Here is a 22691-nt window from a genome sequence, read left to right as displayed (position 1 = left end):
TGGTCCACACTAATGCTAGTCAAGAGTTTGTCTATCTGAGATGCCCAGGCAATCAGAGCTCATTTCTGCAACCAGAGGCTCAGCCCAGACCATCGTAATCATCATGATTCAGGTAAGAAAAAATGCCATTTATGAACACATTTCAAGAAAGGTAATAAGAAATATTCTAGATCAAGGATGTATTTCCCAACTTTTTCAAACTGTTTGCTGATAGAGGCCGCCTACTCTTCTTTTGGGTCTTCACCAATGAACAAATTCACCATCTGAGAGCTTTTCCATCTCTGCCCTTTAAGAGAACAACCCAATGGGGATGCGACAGTACTAAAACACCAGTTTTATAAAGTGCATAATCAAGGCAGAAACTATAAACTTCAAAATACCAGCTGACCTGGGCAATACCAGAACTAATCAGAGCTGATTATGTTCAGTACTAGTGTGCTATCAAATTCTGATTAATCACTCACTGCAATTCATCAGGCATAACAACATTCATGTGGAGGGGGACTCTGTTGGGGATTGAAGTCCCATTTCTGTGTTTTTTTGCCAACACAGGAGCAACAGCAGAATTTAAAAAAAAAGAGGTTTTAAACACATCAGTTCAACTTGCCAAGTATCAAATGACAAATACCTTTTTTCTTTTTCTCTGCTTATGAGTTCATGTGGCACAGTGCCATTAATAAAAGCTTTATTTAAAGTCACAAAGAAATCCAGTGAGGCAGTGCATCTCTAAAAGTTGTGATTGTGAACTGGATATGGACTGCTTTTTTGCTTGAACAGAGTATGGAACATGTAGGCTGTGAAAGCCATGGGATGGCTAAGACAGTTCCTCCTAAGCTAGAGCTGTTGAGCCAGCAAAATTTTCCTGGACATCTGTAAAAAAACTTTGGCTGATCTTTTAAAAAGTTTCTTATATAATCCAAATGTCCTAAACAGATGTGTAGGCAAGGTTCAAGCTCCAGTTATGGGGTTCACATAACTAGTGAATATAGCATATTAAGCAACTAAAACAAGGAGCCTTCCTGCCATTAATACCGCTGCAGTTAGAGCTGAAATGGTTGAGTGCAACTCAATTCAGTGTCAAAATTATTGGCAGTCAAGCTGATGTAGTGGAAATATCATCTCTCAGTGGTGAGCCTTTGAAATGTATTTTTAAAAACTTTCTATATCTATATATCTGCAAAAAAAAAGAAATACTTGTTTTAAAAGTTACTCTTTCTGCAAATATGGCAGGAATTTCCAGCACAGTTACAAGGAAAAGAATTTCATGGAAACAATATGGAAAACCCAGTGGAGGCATAAAGGAAAAAGCAATTCAGCATCAAGACTCTCACATCTTTTATGTCCTATATAGTTCAATTTGCCTTGCTCAGCTACTCTAATTGAATTCTTTCATGAGGACAGGCTTTTGAGAATAAACTTGGAACCAGACTTGCTGGCATACTCACTCAAGAATCCAGTACTATTTAATCGAAGATAAATGAAAGAGATACTCAAATATCATGCTGTTTCATTGTCCTGCTACAAGAAGGGAGACACACACACTGATCTCTCCAAGGTTACAGAGTAAAGAAAATAAATTATTCACCTTCTGGGCTTCCCAAAAAGCATGTTTAGTAAGCATCAGCAAGATGGGTTTACTTCTGTTTGTGTCTTAAAAATATCTCACTCAGACAATGTGAACAGCTTTCTGGGCCTATAGTGATCTGGGTCTGAAGAACTACAAACCTGTCACTGCAGGTAGAATTCACAGCATGAATAAATAAGGCTGTTTCAGCACTTCCTTTTTATGACTGAACAGTGACATCTATAGTTCAAAAATTTACACGAATGTTTTATATGTTTTTTACAGTCTCAATGAGTTTAAGCAAAAGGAGAATGTTCAATTCAAATATAAACCACTTTATTCATAATCAGTTCTGTTGCCTTATGTAACAGCAGAATATATATGTTATTCTATTTGTTATCTGATACTTTATAAACATCCATAATTCTAAAGTGATATTAAAAGCCAAGATTCTGTTGTTTTTTAACCAAGTTCTCAGGTGCCAATCATTTGTAAGACGAAGCCCTTGAATCACTTTCTTTTCATGCCTTTTGTTTGTTTCAGCTAAGTTCTAAGTTCTGTAACATATTCTGTTTACATTTGTCCATTATAGAAAACTTCGGAAGTATTGATTTGATTAAAAAATATTTTTACCACCAACCATAAAAGAAACATGGATTTATGCATTTTATACTAAGAAGAGATGAAACTGAATGCACCAGATGGGTCAGAGCCCTGTTCAGCAGCGTATGAACAGGACCAGAATAAAAATCTGCTTCTGAAAGCCTACATTTTTCATACAATTTGATTTAATGATGGTTGAACACACATCAGATATTAGAAGACTACAGTATTCACTATAGATTCTAAGTCTAAGGATCAAAGTTAGAAATCAAGAAGGCACTAAAACAAGACAGTATTAAATTACCATATTTATCACTGGTGTTTCCTCTTGTTGGATTCACTGCCATACACCTGCCAAGTCCAATCCACTGGCAAAAGCCACAGAACTTTTCTGTGACACACATGCTCAGAGCTGCAGAGCTTTCACCCGGGAGGGCTCCAACACAGCAAAACATATGTCAAAATTCATGGAGTAGGGAAGAGAAGGGCTGATATGATGGCTCAGTAGACAGCATAGAGCACTCAGCCAGAAGACCTGCCAGACCTTTAATCCTTCTCCAAACCTCCCAGCAGAGGCTGTAATTTTGCTGGCTACTGCATATTTTAGCCACATGGCTGTGGACAAAGGCAAATTGTGAAGAAAACCCCGCTGGTTGGGAGTGCATCTTGGGTCCAATAAAGGATTTTTATTATACTTTTAATTTAATATCCTGCTAATGTACCATTCATTTCTTCCCTCTGGTTTAGAACAAGAATAACAAGCAAACTTCTCACATTCAAGGATGAGAAAAGGCTCAGTGTACTGTCCTCTCACCAAGGGATGAAAAATCTCTTTTAAACAATGTAGGGCTTGATCCTGTTCACAATGAAAACACTGAAGTTTTGGAAATTCATCAGTGTTTAGGATCATACAGTCCATCTGAGCTTCTTCCAGAAGGACTGAATATTTAATTCCTAGAAATGTTGATCTGCATTCTCCAAGGCAGCAAATTTTGTGACTTCACCGCAGTGTTTCTTCAGAGGGAATCAGCGGAAAAAGACAGGAAGCTCTGGAAAACACCTCTGAAAGCCTGTAGGGTGGGACCACAACATTCTCAGCATGTGCCATAGCAGCATGTACCCAACAGCTGACCTAAGAGCAACAACAAGCTGTGACCCCCAATACAGCCTTTTTAGGCTGTATCCACATTGACAAGTCCTGCAGAGCAGCAGCAGTGGCTCTGTGGAGCCAAACAGCTGGTGCTGAGGAGCCTCTCTGTGTGCAGCTCAGGGCTTTGGGACCAGCTGTCTTCCAGTTCAGCCTGGTCCTGCCCTCTGAGACCTTGCCTCTCCACAGTGGGAAGTGAAGCCCAGGGAGAGATGATGATGATGAGAAGATTGGCACCAAGTATTATTCATGGCCTGAAACATTATGTAGCCCCACACATTGTCTTGGGCTTATTGTTTTAAAAGGCTTCTCTCACACTCCTTCATCAATCTGAGTCCCCTCTACACAGTTAAATTTCACCTTCTCCCTGTGACTCAAACAGCTGCTCTTACTGCGCTCTTGGCATGTCCCTACCAAGAGGAAAAGGTGTTTTTCACCCCAGACCTTACTGAAGAGCAACATGCAGTGAGACAGGACACTAGACAGGCTCCCTGCCTACACCTGTGTTTGCTTGGCACTTAAGAAGCAGAGGCAGCAGCACAAGGCAGGCATGGTGCCATCAGCAGATGGGGTGTTGTTATGTAGTGAACATCTCTGCTGGTAGCATTCCCAGCCTGAGCATCTGAATGTCTGTCTATCCCAAGGTTTACTTGGCTTTATTAAAGAGGATGCTCCGAATTGCTGCCAATTTTCTTTTTTTTTTTTTTTTAACATGTGTATGCTCCTGTTTCTATCTATCCCATGCAAGACAGGCTGGCTTTTATCTGTTAACGTGCTTTGGCTTTTCCATTTGTCTCTCTGTGTAGTTTCTCTCCCTGCTGTGCAGCTAGACCTGACAGACTCGACGTCCAGAAATTGCCCTGCCCTTGACATTGACCACACTGTGTTACACACCAAGTTAACTGATGAGAACTACTGAAGGGGAAGAGGACCTCTCCCAGCTTTTGTACTTTGCTAGGTCTACAGTCAAACCAAGCCACCTTCAAGTAGTGTATGTTCTTCAGCCATACACAGTCCTGCCACTCCAGATTTAACTTATCTGTCTTCAAACAGATCATTGCCTCTTGCCACTCGTTGGTATGAAAATGAACATCAGTCTTTGCTGGACCAGTGCTTTCTATGAGAGGACTGGCGTGCTTTTAAAGTAGGAATTCAAGAACAGACACCTATATTCAGCTATTAAAAATATTAAACACCCCCAAAATTTCTAAAATTACTTTTAAAAAAATCATTGATGTGCATTTGGTATACTCACATCACAGTAAGCTGGGTTGTTTACGTGTGTGAAAAAGCAAGATCAAGAGCATTAGTAAGAACAGGTCAGTTCTGTGGTATTATGACATTAATTTTTCCCGAATTTCTTTTTTATGAATTACCTGATCCTCAAAACCAGTAATGCTGCCAACAGCATTTAAAGCATGTGTTAAACCCACCACCCAAGTGCCATGTTGCATTTTCTCCTCCCTTTGGATTTCAGCTCTGTTCATAGAAAAAAAGAAAAGGAAAAAGAATAGAAGAAAAGTGGAAAGTGGGGAAAGCAAAATGACTTTATGTCCCCACACTCTGCCCACAGTCCTTGACTCAGTAAATATTTCTGCGCAAATGCTTCATGTTCAAATAAAATCGCCTACTCATATAAGCCATTTACTTTAATCAAAGCAAGATGTATACAGGACTGATCAAATTAAAAAGGAGTAACTATACTTATAATTGCAGGCTTTACAAGCATGAGGTTTCTCTCTGTGGTTGAAAACATTGCTGCAGTCTTTGCGTGTGATTCCAGTAAAGCTTTCTATTGCTGAGATTGCTCATACTGTTACTCATGCAGATAAACATACATTTACCATGGGCAGCTCTGCAAGTGCCACACTATTATTAAGGTTGTGTGACATTTCCCATTTTAAGACCTCATATTCAGCAGCTTATAGCTTAACCACACTTTAAACACTTGGTTGAATTTTCTTGGGAAGTTTCAGTTCAAAGAGCCAAGCTGTTTCTGAAACTCATGCTATTTGTTAGGTTTCAAAATGCTAGCTTTCTATAAAAATAGATTTACTGACCCATACTTATGGACAGGGACTGGAGGAATGTGGCCTATACTTCAGGGCTGTGGTTTCCACTGTCTCCCAAGAAAACTGAGTATGTCTCTTTCTGCTATGAGTCTCTTGAGCTGTCAGATCCAGTGAGTGCTCATCCCCCTCTGCCAACTCCTATTTAAGCATGCATTGGATCTCCCCATGGGGTCTCTGGACACACAGTCCTCCCTCCTGTACCACTGAAATCACTTGGACAACACTGAGAGCAAGCAGAGATTCGTGTCATGGTCACTTTCTTCTGGCTCAGAAACCAGAGTTTGAAAGCAGAGAGGCTTTTCTATACTCTTGGAGTTCCCATCTGAGCTGTCTGTGCTCTCTCATGCAGGCTGAGATCCCCATTCTGCTCTGTTCCATATGCAGAAAGATCAGGCAGAAAGAGCCACTGTGGGTCAGCTTAGCCCTGTGCCAGCCCTGCTTTGGGGCAACACCTCTGTGCTCAGTCCTGCGCTCTGTGCAGCCCAGGCACAGCCCTGCCCTGTGCCAGGGGCTGTGAAGCTGCTGGGAATGTGTCCGTCCAAACCCTAACAGCAGCAGCATGGACACACTCCTAGTGCATACACAGCACTTCCCCAAACAGGGCCATGGCATCACTCTATTCCCATAGCCACAGGATGAAGGGAAAGGCAATTGAGGCAGCTTTTTATTAATGGTGAACAGGGCAGTAGGCATTTCTACTGAAAGGAAGATCTCAGGAACAGAGATAGAATAGAGAATCTTAGATTCTCTATAACAGGAACACTGTTATAGAGGTTTGTGTTGTAGATGCTCAGTTTATGCAAATTATATGTAAATTAGACATGGCCTCTTTGACTTCTGGTATGTAGCCAGCAACTCTTTCATGTTATAATGTTGGGTAACCTTTGCTTGACTGTTTTCTTCTTAATGTAGCTATAAATCTCAGCTTTCTTTTTCTCTCTCCTACTTTTCTTGTAAAGCACAGTAGGTTGTCCAAAACTACAAGGATGCTAACAGTATATGAAATCTGCTTTGTAAAATTTGAACTAGAGGGTTTATTTATTAAAAAAAAAAAATCTTATGCCAAATACTCTCTGTTTAGGAAAAAGAACATTATTTTCCAAAAACTGAAAAAGGAGGATAATATAATAGAAAATATTAGTCAAGAGATTCTGATGGTACTGAATGCCCTGTGATTGGGAAAAGGACCTTTTCATGGTATATTTTTGCATTCTTCCCCTCACTAAAAAAGAAAAAAGCTGCCATTTTTGTTCTTAAGAAAATTCTTTAGCAAACGAAGGTTTTTTTATTTCTTTTTTAAATGGAAGTCAGCTGCTAACATCTATGTCAGCAAGTGCAATGGTTGACGGTTCTTAAAAGCACATTGCGATTTCCATCTCTGCAACTAGGACTTGCAATGCTGATGGACTCTTGTGCTCTTAGAATTTAATTATGTGGCCTTCAGCATATGGAGACACTAACAACAGAATTACTTTGCCTAGTGGAAGCAAAAATGCCCATGCCTTCTCCTTAAGGGCTGGGCTGCAGAACCACCAACATCCAGTCAGGCCCCATTGCACTGGAATTACGGCTTTATAACAATCCTTTATTTACACACACTGCTGAGACAGTAAAAACAGCAAACAGATTTTTTGACGGCAGGCAGCCAAAACATCCCTGCAGGGCACATGCCCCTCGCTGAGGCAGGAACACAGGCAAGTTAAATCAGTTCTGTGACTGCTTTCCAGCAGCGAATTTTGTTGACGTGAAAATGGTATTTGCCATTGCAGTAATAAGATGGGTCCAAACTTCAGGGCTGCTCATTTCTCCCTTACCCTGTGTCTCCCTTCAGTTTGAATTGGCATGCACATGGTGCTGGGAAAAAAAGGATTACTGTAAGGAGTTCTGTTAGAAAGGTTTCAATTTACTCATCATGAGATTACTGAGCAATACTGTAAATAGACTCAAATAAAATCAATAGAAGGAACTGTTCTCATGCTTCCTAGGATGTGAGGCGAATGGCTAACCTCATTTATTAAGTAGGGACTCTGAATCAAAGCCATCATACAGATGTTCCTGTACATACTACAGCCACATTTCCTTGGAATTTCAATAATCATGATTAGCAATTCTTCCAGCGGCTGCAGCATCCTTCTGTCTCAGAATTATTTAGTTTTGCCCTTGTTGTGCAGCCCTCCTTTTCTCTCCTTCCCTTGGTAAATAAAGACCCTTAAGGAGAAACACACAAGCAGTAACTTTTCTCCTCATGCCCCACAACACATCCTGGATTGCCAGGGCTGTGCTTCATTCCTTCTAACTGACCTCCCATTTCTTTCCATCAACAGCAAAGCTGATAGCATCCCTGATGCATCATTTGTGATAGCATGGGAGAAGAGGTGGCTGAATCAAAGCCAAAGACCCAGAGGGGATGCTAGCTGAGACGGTCCAGCATGGACAAATCCACATTTTCAGGACTTACTTCATAGGAGTGGGGCTAATCAACTGAGAAACTTATCACAGTTTTACTCAGCTCTCACCACATGTCAGTCTTGAACTGATCTGAAGTTTAGGCCTAAAAACTCTGTGCGATGGAGGGGACTCAGAAAGGAAATATGAGAGTCAGTCTTAAACTAATGAAAACCAGAAATAATAACTATGGGTGCAAGGGAATTGCATGGACACGTTAAAGCAGAAAGCCCTGGGACAGTGGTTAAATGCTCCATAAAATAAGAGTTTAGGCGGGAACTTCCCTAGAGAACCATGACCAAAACTCACTGACAGTAAGTGAATGGAAAGCTCTGAACTCGCAGAAAACCTCTCTGTTGAGCAACCTCCTTTTCAGAGGAAGTTTTATTCTGCCAGAAAAGGTGTGCAGTGCTGCATGCTAATACAGTATGGGGACTTGGAAGGGAAACTCCTACCCTGCAGGAAGAGAACTGCCCGAGAGGCAATGTTCTACATGTGTGCCATTTGCTTTTCTCCTGCTAACTGCTGACTGTTCTGGTAACTTGTGCACTGCAGTAAGTCACTCGTATCAAATGACACAAACCACCACATAACCACTGGATAGGAAACTCCAACACAAGCACAGTCTAAATCAATGCCCTATAAAATTTGGATAGTATTACTTAGACCTTAAAGCACTCAGGCCTCCGAGAAAGCTGTAAAATACTGTTCAGGGGGGTTTATAATGGGCCCAACTTGCTGTTTTCCATGCAGACATGTAATGAAATTACTCACTTCCAAAAGGACGAAGGTGTTTGCAGACAGCTCAGTAATTATTTGTGACAGCTTCGGAAACAGAGTAAGGCAACACTGCTGTTACATCTGTGATGGACATTTCAAATCACCATCTTTGTGTACAGCCCTCAATGCTGTAAGGATGCTGTAAATGGATTCTGAAAAATCCAGCTGAACATTACAGTAATTGTAATTCTATTGGTTTCTATAGAAATAGGATTATACTAACAGCCAATAAATCAATTTCCTCCTGGAACACTAATGCAATAAGAAGGGGGACCATTTCACTGTTATTTATAGAGCAAACAGCTTTTACCCAATTTGCAATACCTATCAGAGTTTTATAGAGTTCATGAGATTTTTCAAGCACGTTGCTGCATAAAACCATCTCTGGCAATAAATTACAGAGGGAAACGGGGAGGGGGAAGCCCGCAAAGTAATGAAAGCATTTACCACCAGATGGCACGGCAGTACAGGTGCCGCCGTTCTGGCAGGGGTGTCTCTCGCAGGCATCGGGATACAGGACGCAGCCGAGCTTCAATTCCGTCAGGCCCACCACTTCTGCGAAGCTGCTGCGCTTGTTCTGGAGGGGCAGCTCGTTGTTATTTAGCACCACTGAGTCCAGGCAGCCCTGGAAGCCGCTCAGGACCTGCGTTGTCCTCTTGTCAGTCAGGCTGCGGACGTTATCCACTTGGACCTGGGCGCCGAAGTAGACGGAGCTATCCGTGCTGAGTGTCTGGAAGTAGAGAGGGGCTTTGCGGCGCTCCACGTAGCTGTCGTCCAGGGACAGGCTGGTGAAATTGCGGTTCAGCTCCAGGAAGACTGAATGCCAGCTTCCATCGTTAACGGCCCTTCCAGAAATTCCCAGGATTCCTGGGCCACTTCCGCAATCCAACTGGAACCAGAGTTTGCCATCGACGATCTGCAGGAGGAAAACAGAAATCAAAGCGCTTCAGGCGCTCTGCTGTCTTGTAATTCGCTCTCACAGAGAATCTGGAAGCACAGAGAACTTCTAGACAGTCTCTGCACACTGTTAGAGCTGCTCTTCTACATGACACTAAAACAGCAAATAGCTGTGCCTTTATCATGAGCAAAAAAAAGTAAGGTGGAAAATATCAGCTTACTTCAAATTTGCCTGAAGCCAATTACTGCAGGAAAACTAAAAATACAGAAAATCATATGGGTTCAGAACACAGGTGAAAACTGGGATAATTATATGGTTTTTACTGAACAGGATATGGACTTGAGAACCCTTGTTCTGCTCTTGGCTCTGCTCTCGAACAGCTGTGTCTCTCTCAGCTGCGATTCTGTCGGAGAGCTGTGATTCTGCTCCCAGGGGTTGATGTGATCAAAAGGAGGGTCAGGGCACAGGATCACCTCTTAGTGTTTGAGAGGCTTGTGGCAAAGCCAATGGCCACACTTTCAGCTGGTGATGTTAGGTACTCTGCTCATGCAGACAGACATCCTGTGCTTCTGTAACTTTAAGGAGCATCTCAAAGAGGTGTGGATTTTCCCTTGAACATCATAAGTTTGCTATCACTAAATACAACAGTAAGATATTAGTTGACCAAAAGTCAGTTATTTCATAAAGATGCAACACAACCTGCTCTGTGTATACCTCACAGATTACATAAGATGGGTCTTGCTTTTCTTTTTTTCTTTCCTAATATTTATGCTGGACTCATGGATTTAGAGAGTTTGTAAGGGATTTCTTACTCTCCCTCCTGTCCCTCACCCATCCCAAGTCCTCGTAAAAAGAAAATCTGGGCTACCCTGCTGGGGCAGGCAAAGTGTAGAGTGAGGGAATGGATATGAAGTGCTGCTTTCCTGATTAGCAGTTTACCCCAAGATTTTAGGTTTCTTGAACAGATGGCATATAAGTTTAAAATGGCTGACAAGGATGGAAATAATTTCTTATGACACATTAATTGGATTCAAGTTCTCTGAAAGCTCTTCCTAGTATTTCACCTTTATGCCATGCTCTAGGAAGTATTTATTTCTGCAAACCCCATTTCAAGACAGTTCTGTCCCATTATTTATCCCCCTGAAAAGTTCAGGTGCTGTGTCATTTTTCATCCTTGCAGGCAGCTCACAGGGTCCTCTCACTGGTGCATCTGTTACAGAGACTGACTGCTCCCACCAGTAAGAGCAGAGTTTCCACAGCTGTCACTGCAAGAACCCCACAGAGCTTTGGTGGCCTGCTGAACTGGAATGGAAAATACAGACGTGAGGATGCTGCACTGTGTCCATCTGCCTTTGGGCATTTTTGGCCATTTCTAGCATGAACAGTCATGTCAGATGAAGACATCCCTTGGCATGTGACTGTGTGGTCAAACTCTTCTCAGACAGGTTCCCTGATGTGGCTTGAAGGTAAACAGGAAAGTGTTAATCTACAGGAGCAGCCTGTGTTGTCTGCCATTACCAGCATTTTATGTCCTTGGAGGTCAACAAAACTACCAGGAGAAAAGCTACAGGCAAAATCTTGAGATCTGTAGATCTCTGGATTTCTTTCTCCTTTGCAAATCCTTGGTTTCTTGTCTGGCTGACTCTGAACTGGACCTCGAGCCAAATCAGGCTGGGCAATCAGGGGACAAACCACACCACTCCTCTGCCCAGTGACTGCTCAGCAGCATGGACACCGAGGTGCCAAGCGTGGGGCAAGCTCCTCAGAGATGCCAGCTGCCCACTTACTCTGCATGGTATGAAGGAGCGTAGAGGAATGAATGCACATGGAAGGAGTCAAGGGAAGGAACTAGAATTAGCCCCTGCGATGAACAACTGTCTGGTTTGCAGTCCCTGATCTGTAGGATGTAATGAAACTGAGAAGAAATCAGATCTATGACTGTAATACATGCTTAAGGGATGGATGTTGCTTGATACTCCTACAGCTCAATCAAATAAGGCTAATGGACGTACAGAATAATGAGTTTGGATCATTTTTCATTAAAAAGCATTTTCTTAAAGGACTCAAAACTCAGCTGTTAACAGTTTCTGTAGATTGAAATTGGGTCTGTTAAAGCATATTCTCAGGAGGAATCTTGGTAAACAAGATGCCCTGATAAACAGAGAATATCTTCTCTCCAGAGATGGAGAAATAGTTTCTTTCCTCCCGGTGCAACAAAACAGTCCATAAACATTGAAGGTGCTGCTCAGAAAGTGTGGTCTGTCTCACCAGGAATACAAATCAAACAGAAAAATGCCTACCAACATATAACACTTTGAAAAACAGCCATCGCTGGATAAGCAGATAACTTGCTGCTTACTTAAAAGGCTTTTTTCCTATGGAAACTCTTATACTGATTGTGTATAATATATGTATACCTCCCCTATGACTACTTATGCCCTGAAGGACCTACTGCCTGCATGTCTATTACTCTTACTCACAGAACATGTTTTTCCAATTATCTTTATAAATACAACGCCACATTTGAGCACCTGGGATAAATATTACACCATTTGTATACAGAAAACTATGATCTAAAAGATTTGCCATTAAAATATGTTTTATACATCTTTCTCATCCACTTTTATTTCTCCTTACCAGTAGATGATCTGACATGCACAATAAATATATATTGTCTGAAGGGTTAAGTTTCCTTCCTGTTATTGAAGAAACACGAGTAACCTCTAACTAGAATGAAAGATGGAAAGGATGGTCTGATGCTTACAGTACTAGCCTAAGACATGACAGATCTGCGTGGGAATCCACACTCTGCAACATTCTTCCTCTGAGATCTCAGGCAAGCCATTAGTTTCAGGTCTCCATCAGTAAAAGAGGGGTAACGTCATTTCCCTACCTCACACCACTGCTTCACAGATACATGAAAGACTGTGTGACATGCCCAGATACCCCTAGCAATGGGACCATAAAAGCACTGTCATTAATCAGACGGCCATGGGCCTTGCTGTAGAGGGGCTGGGAGGAAGTATCTGTTCCCTGATGGACTTTGAGGAGGAGTAGGGAGAACAGGAAGAACTGGCAAGGAGCAGATGCTGCAAAGGGCTCCACTCTTGAGTACTCAGCAGCTGGACTGGCCAGGCAGGGAGGAGAAGGTTTTTCCACCTAACAGGTAAAATTGCTGTCCCCACTCCTAAGCACAGAGAATTCAACTATCACTCACTATCCAACTATTCCCTGGTGCTCCTGTGATTCCTTGTAGCCACTGAGCTCTCAGGGTCACTGCTCAGTCCTCAGAGGGGGCTCTTTGATTATAGCCTGGACCTCGGTACCAAGAAAAGCTGAACTTCAAGCTAACTGAGGGACATTCAAGGAAAAAATATGGGCATCCAATGAATACCCAGGCTCTTGTCCAGGCTCAGCAGTTATCCAGACAATAACTGTTATCCAGTTATCCAGTGGCATGGTTGGTCTGGTTGAGAGCTGGTATGGTCAGACTGTCAGTCTAGCACTGAATGTGTGGTGTTGCTTTTTTCATCCATCTATGTAGCGCAACACTGCAGAAAGGCTGAGTTACTCCATCTCACAGCAGAGACATGCAAACTTTGCCACTCCTCACCAGTGCAGCCCATGGCACCAGCAGAGACCCTCTGCACCATGAAAGCAGAGAGATACTTCTTCATTCTAGCTGGGCAGAAAATTCCCACAAAGCTTCACTTCCCAGAGCTTTCTAGGCTCAGGGTTTAGCTACATCTCTGTTATAACAATTATGACAGGGAGATTAGTGTACACTTAAGCATATATGCCACAAGATCTCACCTGTAGAGAAGTTAAAAGAGCAGTGAAGACTCCAAAAGCTGATGCAATCTGTTACATTTCAATAATCTCATTCAATGGGCAGAATGGAACCAAACACATACTGTAAATTATATTGGAATATTAGTCTGGCTAAGATGTTTGGCTAACATCCATATTTGTGTATCAACATAGGTAATAAAATGATCAAATGGTTCTTCTGAGACCACCTCCAGCTCACACAGTCCATCTGCAGTCAAACACCATGGATACAGCATGCTGCCTCCTAATCTATCTGGGGAAATATCTCGTTAGCTGAATTGCATTTCAGGTTCGTTTGTGTAAATCGGTGTATTTAATTAAAACATTACTCGTTTCAACTCCAGCCACAACTGGGATCATATCCAAACTTCAGTCCTATCCAGCATAAGCCATGCAGCAGTAATGCATTAAAATGTGTAATACACACTTAACTAAGCCAAGCAAAGTTTCACATTAACTGCCTGGACCGAAGAACATATACTTGCCCTTTACTGTTTAGCTGCTATATTTATGGCATGGTAGGAAAGTCTTTCATTACCTATTTTTATTCCTTAAAATTTAAAAAACAAGAAGAAACTCCATTATATTCCTTGCGGAAAAAATAGAACTCTCTTCTGCAATGGCCTTGTAATGCTTTAGATGGTTAAATCTTACTTTTCTGAATTAGCTGCTACATGGGTAAAAGGAAAGGGTGGTACTGGTTTTGGGACATGCAATCTTTCCAAAGGAAAAAAAAGCCAACATTGATTTGCATCTCATTTTGCTCCAATTGTCTTAAAAGCAAGAGCATGCAACAAAAAAAGAACAAAAAACCAAAACAAAACAGAAAAAAAGGCCAGCCTCTTAAAATCGATGGATGAGTTGCTTTATTTGAAACAGCTGAATAAATAACACCCTTATTTTATTATATCAATAGAGTGTAAGCTGGTAGGCTTTCAGCAAAGTAGCAGACAAGCAGTTTGCTCTATGGAATTGATTACTCATCCAGGAAGGACACTGTCTTAAGATTATGAAGTAGTTCCATCCCAGGAGTTATCACAAATGTATGAGCTTCCAAAATTAAGCTGGCCATTTAAACACCAAAAAGCATATTGCAGCATTAATTTTTAAACAGACTGCAATGACAGAGACTTGCTTCAAAACAATCAATGCCACTCTGTGCCCCAACAGCACAGGTGTTTCTGCTTGTCTTCCCAAGGGCTCATACCTTGTGGGTCTAAATTTCTTCCATCTCTGCTTTATTTGAAGCTCAGTGATGGTGCTGGGCCCTGTGGTGGTAATCCAGCAGATACTTAAGTAGATGCTTAAAATTAAGGTATGTGAATAGTTCCAATTGGTTTCAAATAGAGGAAGTTAGGCAAGTGATTAAGTGCTTTGCTGGAGTGATGCCAGAGTGCTCAAAAGAACACAGGATTTCAACCTTTATCCTCTGTTTGGAAAGCTTCTCCTCATGTTTAATTTAATTGAAAGCAATGCTCAAATGATAACAACTTCACATTTATAGACCTCTAATTAATCTGCTTAATGGCCTCATTTCTGAGTGCTGCCCTACCTCCCAACATATGTACCTGGTTAAAGGAAGCCTTACCTCTGGTTTACAAATGAAAAAAATGTGTGTTTAGAAAGTCTAAGCATAACTTCCTTGAAAACACCTGAGTCAGGGATCCCCAAAGTGCAGTCCAAGAGCCAGCTGCCATCCCTGAAGAGACCTGACAGGACTGAATCCCTTGGTGCCATTTGTCTGCCACAGAGCACGTTCTTTGAGAACTTAGCCTGATATTCCTTGGTAAAAAGACCTTCACAAACCAAACTCTGACAATTCCTGATCACTTACGTGACACCATTTCTTAAAAAAAACTATGCTGAATGTAATGATTTTGTTTCCTTTAAACCCCATGCATGCAGAGGCCCAGTGCCAGACCTGGGAAAAGGATTCACTGCAACAGTGAATCCTGCCCTACTGAAAAGCTGAGCATGAGGCTTTGAGAAGGGTAATTCCCCATGTCCTCCCCTGATCAATGCACAGGACAAAGCAGAGGCTTTGCATCCATACATGACCATGGACCTCACTCATCAGATATATGAGGCAGCAGCTGCATATGAAGCTCTCTACTTTCTCTTTCTTTGTTTCTTAGACTTAGGGATCAAACCAGCTTGACATGGAGGTTGCTGACTGAGATTGGAGCACAATAACCACAGCTCTTATTGCTGCTCCTTGAAGTATTATTTTTAACTCAGCATTTTTCAAAGAAAAATAATTAGGTGATTATGTGTAGTGGAGACTGAAAATATGAATCCTACCTCACAACTAAATACTTAATTCTGGTGATTGTAAAGGGCAGCTCTCTTACTGGTTTGGATTTTTTTTTTTTTGTTTTGTTTTTTTTCCCCTGGTGTGGGGTTTTTTGTGTGTGTGGTTTTTGTTTTTTGTTGTTTTTTTTTTTAACAATAGCAGTAGCATCAACTTTTCTATTTTAGTGGCAAAATTTCCCTGCTTCAACTGGATATTTTCACTCCGTTGTCTATGACCTGGATATGCTGTGCTCCTTAATGATGAGAGCTTCATACACAAAACTCTAGCAAAATGAATTCTATCACCATTCTAACTCCAATTCAGGCCATCTCTGCATCATCTCCTATTGTTCTCAAGTGGCACCTTCCACCAGGGCCATTTCTTTTTTCCCAGGTATTTTTTGAAATTACCAAATTGCAAACATTACCTACTGACAGATGCTAAGAGCAAGCATGATGAAGACTTCAAAGAAGGTCTTCCAACCTTAAGTTTTGCTTTTTTTTTTTTTAAACAAAAACACATGCTTGAAAGTTCAAACTGTATTTCTACATGTCTCAGAGCAGAGGTTGTTTCATGTAAGTCTGAACAACGCTGACAGTTCCTGGTGCTTGACAGACAGTACTCTTGCTCATGAAATACTTCAGTCTAACAGCTACAAAATTATTTGCTGCCCATTAATAACTCATCCAGCCACTTTAACATTACCTAAGCATTCAGCCAAAAATACCCTAAAGATTGCAAATACAGACACAAAAGGCTCCATGCCATTTCTTCCACTGCTGAATTAGTAGAATGTGGCTGAATTACAAATGTCAATTTTTCATTTGGTACCTTAGAGGCTATAGCAGAAATACTATATGTGCAGGCTCTTGGATGAGCCTAGTACTCCCTCTCCATCCTGAATTTATTTGCCATTCCACAGAAAACAAAAAAAGAAATAAAAAGAAAAAAATGCATGGGAAGCTTACCAATTAAATATTGATTTGGTATCAATCTCCACTGACCCCATGACACACTCTAAAAAAAAATCTTAATCGACAGAGTGCAGAGATCTTCATATTCAGTAGGAGGCATGTTCTAAGCAGTTGGTTCCTGGAATTAGCTCACTAACAGTGAGGGCATATCCTCTAACCACAGACAGGACAGAAGGGAAGAACAGCAATTTCAGCAGGCTTAGTTTTGACTACATAGTCATATAAATGGCCAAATCTTACATCTCGTGCAGACTGGCTCCTGCACACAGACACACATAATGTGCTTATAATGAACAGCACCCAGTGGGGAATTTTCCAAGTAAAGTACCACTAACAAGCTGCTTTTCTGATCGTTGCTGTTGCTGCTGTTGTTGAAATTGTTTTTCCCTGTTAGAATCAGACTTCATCTTCTCAATCTACAGCTGAAATGAGAACAGCATACCCCAAATCAAGAGCCAAGAGAAAATACAGAATCGAGAAAAACAACTGCAGAAAAGATAAGTTATTTTAATTACCTTCAGAATTATACAGGGATTGGCTCTGGTGTACATGATAATCCCATTGCTTTGCAGGGTTCGCAGCCGGAGAGCCAACTTGAATTCCTCTTTCTTGCTATTTTCAGAAACACGGTATTTAATGTAGCTATTCCCAGCAAAGCTAAGGGAAGTGTGGCCTGAAACAACCATGTTGAAAAGACACATGTGCTTTTAGTGATACATAAAACAATGCATCAACTGTTAAGTAATTAAAGAATTTATAAAGTTAATGAGAATGACTAGGAAGAAATAAATACAATTCATTTTTGATGAGAGAAAACAAAGCTGGCATCTACTACAAAATATTTCTGCATTTCCTTTTTCTAAGCTATTTTTCAGGCGATAGAGGAAAAGTTCTATTTCTCCATATTTTAAAATAAAAAAAAGGGGTTTCTCCAAGTGTTCAGCATTTTTCAGCTTATACACTCCTGGAGGCACCAGTCTTGCCTAACTGATAGCAGAGGGAACCAAAGATGACGACACCTGCACATCTGGCAGCTGAGCTATGGGTGTCAAGTTACATGTGGGCAGATGTCAGGCAAACCCTTGCAATGAGTCCCCTGCAACCACTGGCCAGGAGCACAGCTCAGTATCTGCTGTGCTTTCATCAGGCAAACAGCACAAATCCTCTGTCCTGCAGCCTGGCATTCACTGAAGGCAACAGAAAGGTCTGTTTCACTGCCTGTCCACCTGGCACTTCAGATCCTAGGGAACAACACAGATGCAGAGAACTAGCAGATGTCCTCAAACTTTCTTTTTGGGATAGTGTAGTGTTTTCATTAATAAAGGTTGGAATTTTGGTGATCTAAATAGTAAGCAGAAGAGTTAATTATAGAGCTTTGCCCATGGGCAGGAAAACATCTGGCATAACATTCTCTAGGAAAAATTCTGTTTTCTCAGCAGCCTGTTTGACTGAGCTGGTATTCGAGCAAGCCATTGGGAATTTCCAAACAGAAAGTGGATCACAGTCTACACACAGCCCCTTAGCTCTAAAGACAAGTATTTATAGGGCTTATAAACACACACCCCAAGTGCCCGTGCTGAGATGGCTTCAGCAGTACATTTTCTGTTAACTTCACTGCCTACAAAATGGGAATGGCAGCACTTTATTGCCCAAGTATATCCCCCTTTATGGCTGTGACATGCACCTGAACACTCGCCAAGCTTTCCCGGTGGGCACTGGCAGATGAAGGGTCTCCGGTTGGCTTCATAGCCCACACACTGCATGTCCCCTGGACATGGCTTCTCTAGGCAGGGATCGGTGGAGCCTGGGCAGAGTGCTCCTGCAATAAGGTAAAACACTGTCAGGGATCCACAGAGCAATGCATGATCTGCTGCAATACAAGAGTAATGAAAGACCATTATTGATCGCACACTTCAGTACAAGCAAAAAATGGCTTAATAATAATAACAGCAGCAAAAAAGCCCCAACACACCTTCATAGAAAGGAAGGAACAGCTTTTGGGCAAGTGCACAGCAGAACTGCAATAGTTCTTTTCCAAAGATTGCTCTAAACCCCGTGGGAACATATTATAAAAACAAACTATTATGAGCAGTAACTGGTTTATAACTGTGTGTGATAACTCTCAGGCCATTCTTTTTCCCACAAAGCTTCCTGCACGACGGCTTTAGAAATATGAGTGAAAAAAATTGCTTGAAGCTATGCACTCCTCTTCCCCCAGCACACCCATGAGAAGCAAATCTAAGGAGGTAGAAATGGTCACAGCACCAAGCCTGCCAGAGTTTAAGCATTTGGACAATGCTCTCAGGACACGGTGTGATTCTTGGTGGTCCTGTGCAGGGCCAGCAGTTGGACTTCAATGATCCCTGTGGGTCCCTTCCAACTCAGGATACTCTGTGATTCTAAGCCATGCTTAGGCTACAGTGACACCTGGATTTTTCATTCTTATACTACACAGGACATGCTGCCAGCTTGATCATACAGCACAGGCAAACTTGCCCTCTCCCTATGCTCCTCCTGACATTTCTGAAATTTTACATCTTATCCAGCTTGCCCAGGCTACCAAAACCTACCTTCCTGTTTTCTAGTCAGCAGGGACAGAACTATACTGACTTTTAAATTTGCTTAAAATACTTGAGAGACACAACTATATGTAGGTTTTTCAAAAATTCTAAATTCTTTCCATCTCTCATGCTGAGCATGTCAAGGACTTATAATTTAAAGCCTGTCAATGTCAAAAGAATTTTTTGCATTTCATGGGGTATGGCTAAAACTTCAATGTAACTTCTGAAAGTGTCTAAATAAATCTGTTTTGATTGCCGTAATCTTAAAAGATTTGCACACGCTGTCTGTAATAATACAAAACATAATACAACTATTGCTGCCTAATACATGAATTTTCAGAAGTATGTGACTTCCACAACAGCTAACCTCTTCTGGTTGCAATAAGGTACTTGGGAGATGCAGGGTCAGCTTCTACATTTGGGCATCTGTGTATGGCTGTTATGAAAGCAGTCTTCAAGTGCAGGAAAAAAAGGCACTCCTGCCCTTTTGCTTTTGTTGATTTGCAGCCCCAGAATAAAGGGAGGCAAAGGCAGCTGCTGGGAATGGACAGACATCTCTTCTTTTGTTTATCAAGTTAATTCATTTAAGACATGTAGGTGAGGAATTTAATGATAAAAAGCACCTTCTTACCCATTGCTTTCTGAATATTGGCAGTTCTTGTATATTGCAGGATCTATAATGTAGGATCCTTATTGTATTCCAAAACTAGTTTACTTTTGAGCACATTGTTTTATTTACAGTTTATAAAGGAAGGAATCAACCTGTCATGGAGTACATCTCCAGAAGTAATGAAAGAAAGAATCTTACTGCTCTCACACTTTTGTACAAGCCAAGCAGGGCTCATAGTAAGCATAGCTGAAATTACCTGACACTGTAAGTATTTTCTGGGAGAAGAAAAATGACTACTGTAGCTTTCAAAGTGGACATGGGCTGACTACAAATATGGCAATTACTGTAAATGTCCTCCTTGATGTACAGCACAGTCAATTTAATGTTTAACATCCTCTCCTCCTTTATCAAACATTTGTTTGAGAGGTCCATGGAGTAAAAGATTTACAGTACTGCCTGTAGCACTGTTAGAAAATGATGCATGGCAATCTTTATTAATCACATTAGTAGGTAACATTAACAGGAAAAACAGCTGCAATACACAGTCACACTTTAGGACTTATAGAATGAAGAAAAAAACTATCATAAGGTTCTGGACTACAGATGCATATTTTATTTAAATGTAAGATCTGTATAACTTAACAGAGAATATGATGTTATCTATATTTTGCCTTGTTTGGCTTTTCTTTTAGAATAAAACTCCTCATTTCTTAGAATTCAATGGAAAGTAATAATTATTTCTGAAATTATAACGGGTTGTTAAAAATTCTACAGGCTGCCTTTTATTTTCACCTTGGTTGTTTTAGCTATTTTAACTCATTCTTATGTGACAAATACACAGCCTTCTAGTGTCTGCAGAGTATATCCCTTCTTTGAACAAACCTGAACCTTTAGTGAGGCTGCAAGTCAAGTGAGCCTCTGTGTAGCTGACAGACATGCCATTTGGACTAAAGCCCCACAGCTCGTCACTGTGCAGCAGAAAGAGGCACTGAGATTTCCAAATGTGGCTCTGCAAATTTTCACATCCCCTAACCTATGACTGTATCCTTGACTTGAAGCAATAAAGGAACAGCTTCCTTTGTTATCCGCCTCTGCCAGGTTTTTTTTTATCTGATTCAAGCTCTGGTTTGTACTTTAGAGACATCCTTTCACATTCAGAAAATATATGGAAAAGATCTAAGGTACTCTGTGCAACGGTGGAAAGAACTGTTTATCCTGAACGGCCAAGAACACTCCTTCTGGTAAACTACAAGGAAACCAACTTCTTATTCATCCTGCTGCAGCAGGATTTCATAGCTGTCACAAAACTTTAAAATATTCAGACTTGTGAGAAGTGCTTTATGCCTGTCTGAATGGTTATAAGTACATAAGCCACAAATCTGCATTATTGCATTGCCCCAGCTAACACACATTTTCAGGCTGATTTCACAACTATGTGGAGCAAAATTGTAAAATTGTTCAAGGTTACGTTGTCCACATCAAAGATTTACAGCCTGAGTTTAAATAAAATTATTCTAATGTTGCATTTCCACTCCAAAGAGCAGTCTGTTTTCCATCCAATAAAAGATTCAAGAAATATAGGTTCAAATTGATATTTTTTTTTTTTTTTCTAGGCAGGTCCAGACAATCTATGGCATTCTCTTGAAACTCACATTAGTATTAATAAAAACTGTTCTTTACAAGGTACCACAGAAACACACGAGCTAGCATCAAGCAGTGCGTGGCAGGAAAAGGTGGAATAGACCCACTTGATTTTGACAGATCATCTTCACTTTAATTCTCTAAAAGAAGATAAAAGTATTTCAATCTTCTAACCAATATACTGAAGCAGAAAACACTGTTCCATTGCAAGATGAGAGACTTATTTAATTCCTGTTCCTTCAAAAAAGGAGCACTTCTAGGATTGTAAATATATTTTCAAAATTGAGTGCTTCAACAATTTTAACTACAGCCTTTTGATATTAAGTGGTTTTCTATCAGCCCAGTCTCCTGAATCTGTGTGAGTACTACAAAGACTCTGTTTTTCTCACTTACAGAAAAAAAAAAGCTTGAAAGGAGGGAGATTCCTGAAAGCCAGAGTTGCAGGAACACAAGGAGAAAACCTTCCTTGGACAAAGGTGACATAAAACAGACTACAGTCAGATCTAACCAAGATACCTGCAGTTTTCTGTTCCCAAGCAAAGACCTTTTTCTTCAATTTTTCCTGCCAGGAGAATTCCAGGCTCATTAACATGCATGTGTGTGCTTCCTGAAAATGGGAAAAGCACTGTTGTACACATAAGAATCGGGTTGCTGATGCCCAGTCCTTCAAAGCATCCAGGAATCTTTTAGAGGCAATGTATGCTCTGTGGAGCTGAGGCCAAAAATCTCCTCTGAAGAATAGGTCCTGTATTAACAGCAGATCCTCACAGTCTATGATTTCCTTCTGTCAGAGCATTCACAAAATACTAAAAGTAGCTTCATAAAGTCTGAATTGTCTTGTTTCATGAGAAAGTGGTCCAAGGCTGCTGTTCTCTTGATTAAATAATGTGGATGTGCCTGCACTTTTGCTGAACACTCCTGGGTCAATTCGAAAAATTCTTTCAAACTATTAGGCCAGAACCATATTAAACATTTGAAATGGAATTAATCTCATCTAACTTCAGGGCATGATTCATCTCACTGATTTTAGACATCTAGGGACAGATGTATCACATTATTAAAAATACCTCATTCTTCCCACTATCTGCAAATGGGGCCTGGAGTGACCAGCACAGATGTAGATATAGGTTCATATTTGTCAAGATTATTTCAATCCATTCCTCTCCCATGAAAATATTGATCTACCATCACTTCTGTAAGATTATAATGCAGAACAACTCTAGAGCAAAGCAGTCCCAACAAAACCTGCTCTGCCCCTGCACCTTTGTTTGA

The 22691-nt window shown here is 40.9% G+C and overlaps 1 protein-coding gene across 2 annotated transcripts in view; it reads right to left on the bottom strand.

The window, feature by feature from the left end:
- Nucleotides 1-22691, bottom strand: part of FAT3 (FAT atypical cadherin 3) — a 312693-nt gene that overhangs the window by 18069 nt on the left and 271933 nt on the right. For both annotated transcript variants that reach the window (XM_059838535.1, XM_059838536.1), the window contains exons 19-21: nucleotides 18292-18426; nucleotides 17123-17280; nucleotides 9059-9527 (exon numbers count right to left, since the gene is read on the bottom strand). In XM_059838535.1, coding sequence (XP_059694518.1) covers nucleotides 9059-9527; nucleotides 17123-17280; nucleotides 18292-18426 — 762 coding nt within the window. The remainder of the gene's footprint in view (nucleotides 1-9058; nucleotides 9528-17122; nucleotides 17281-18291; nucleotides 18427-22691) is intronic.

This window comes from Haemorhous mexicanus, chromosome 2 (genome assembly GCF_027477595.1).
Source record: "Haemorhous mexicanus isolate bHaeMex1 chromosome 2, bHaeMex1.pri, whole genome shotgun sequence".
In the NCBI taxonomy this organism is placed as follows: Eukaryota; Metazoa; Chordata; class Aves; order Passeriformes; family Fringillidae; genus Haemorhous; species Haemorhous mexicanus.
Note: the sequence above shows the minus strand (reverse complement) of the source record. Positions and strands in the feature narration are given on the sequence as shown.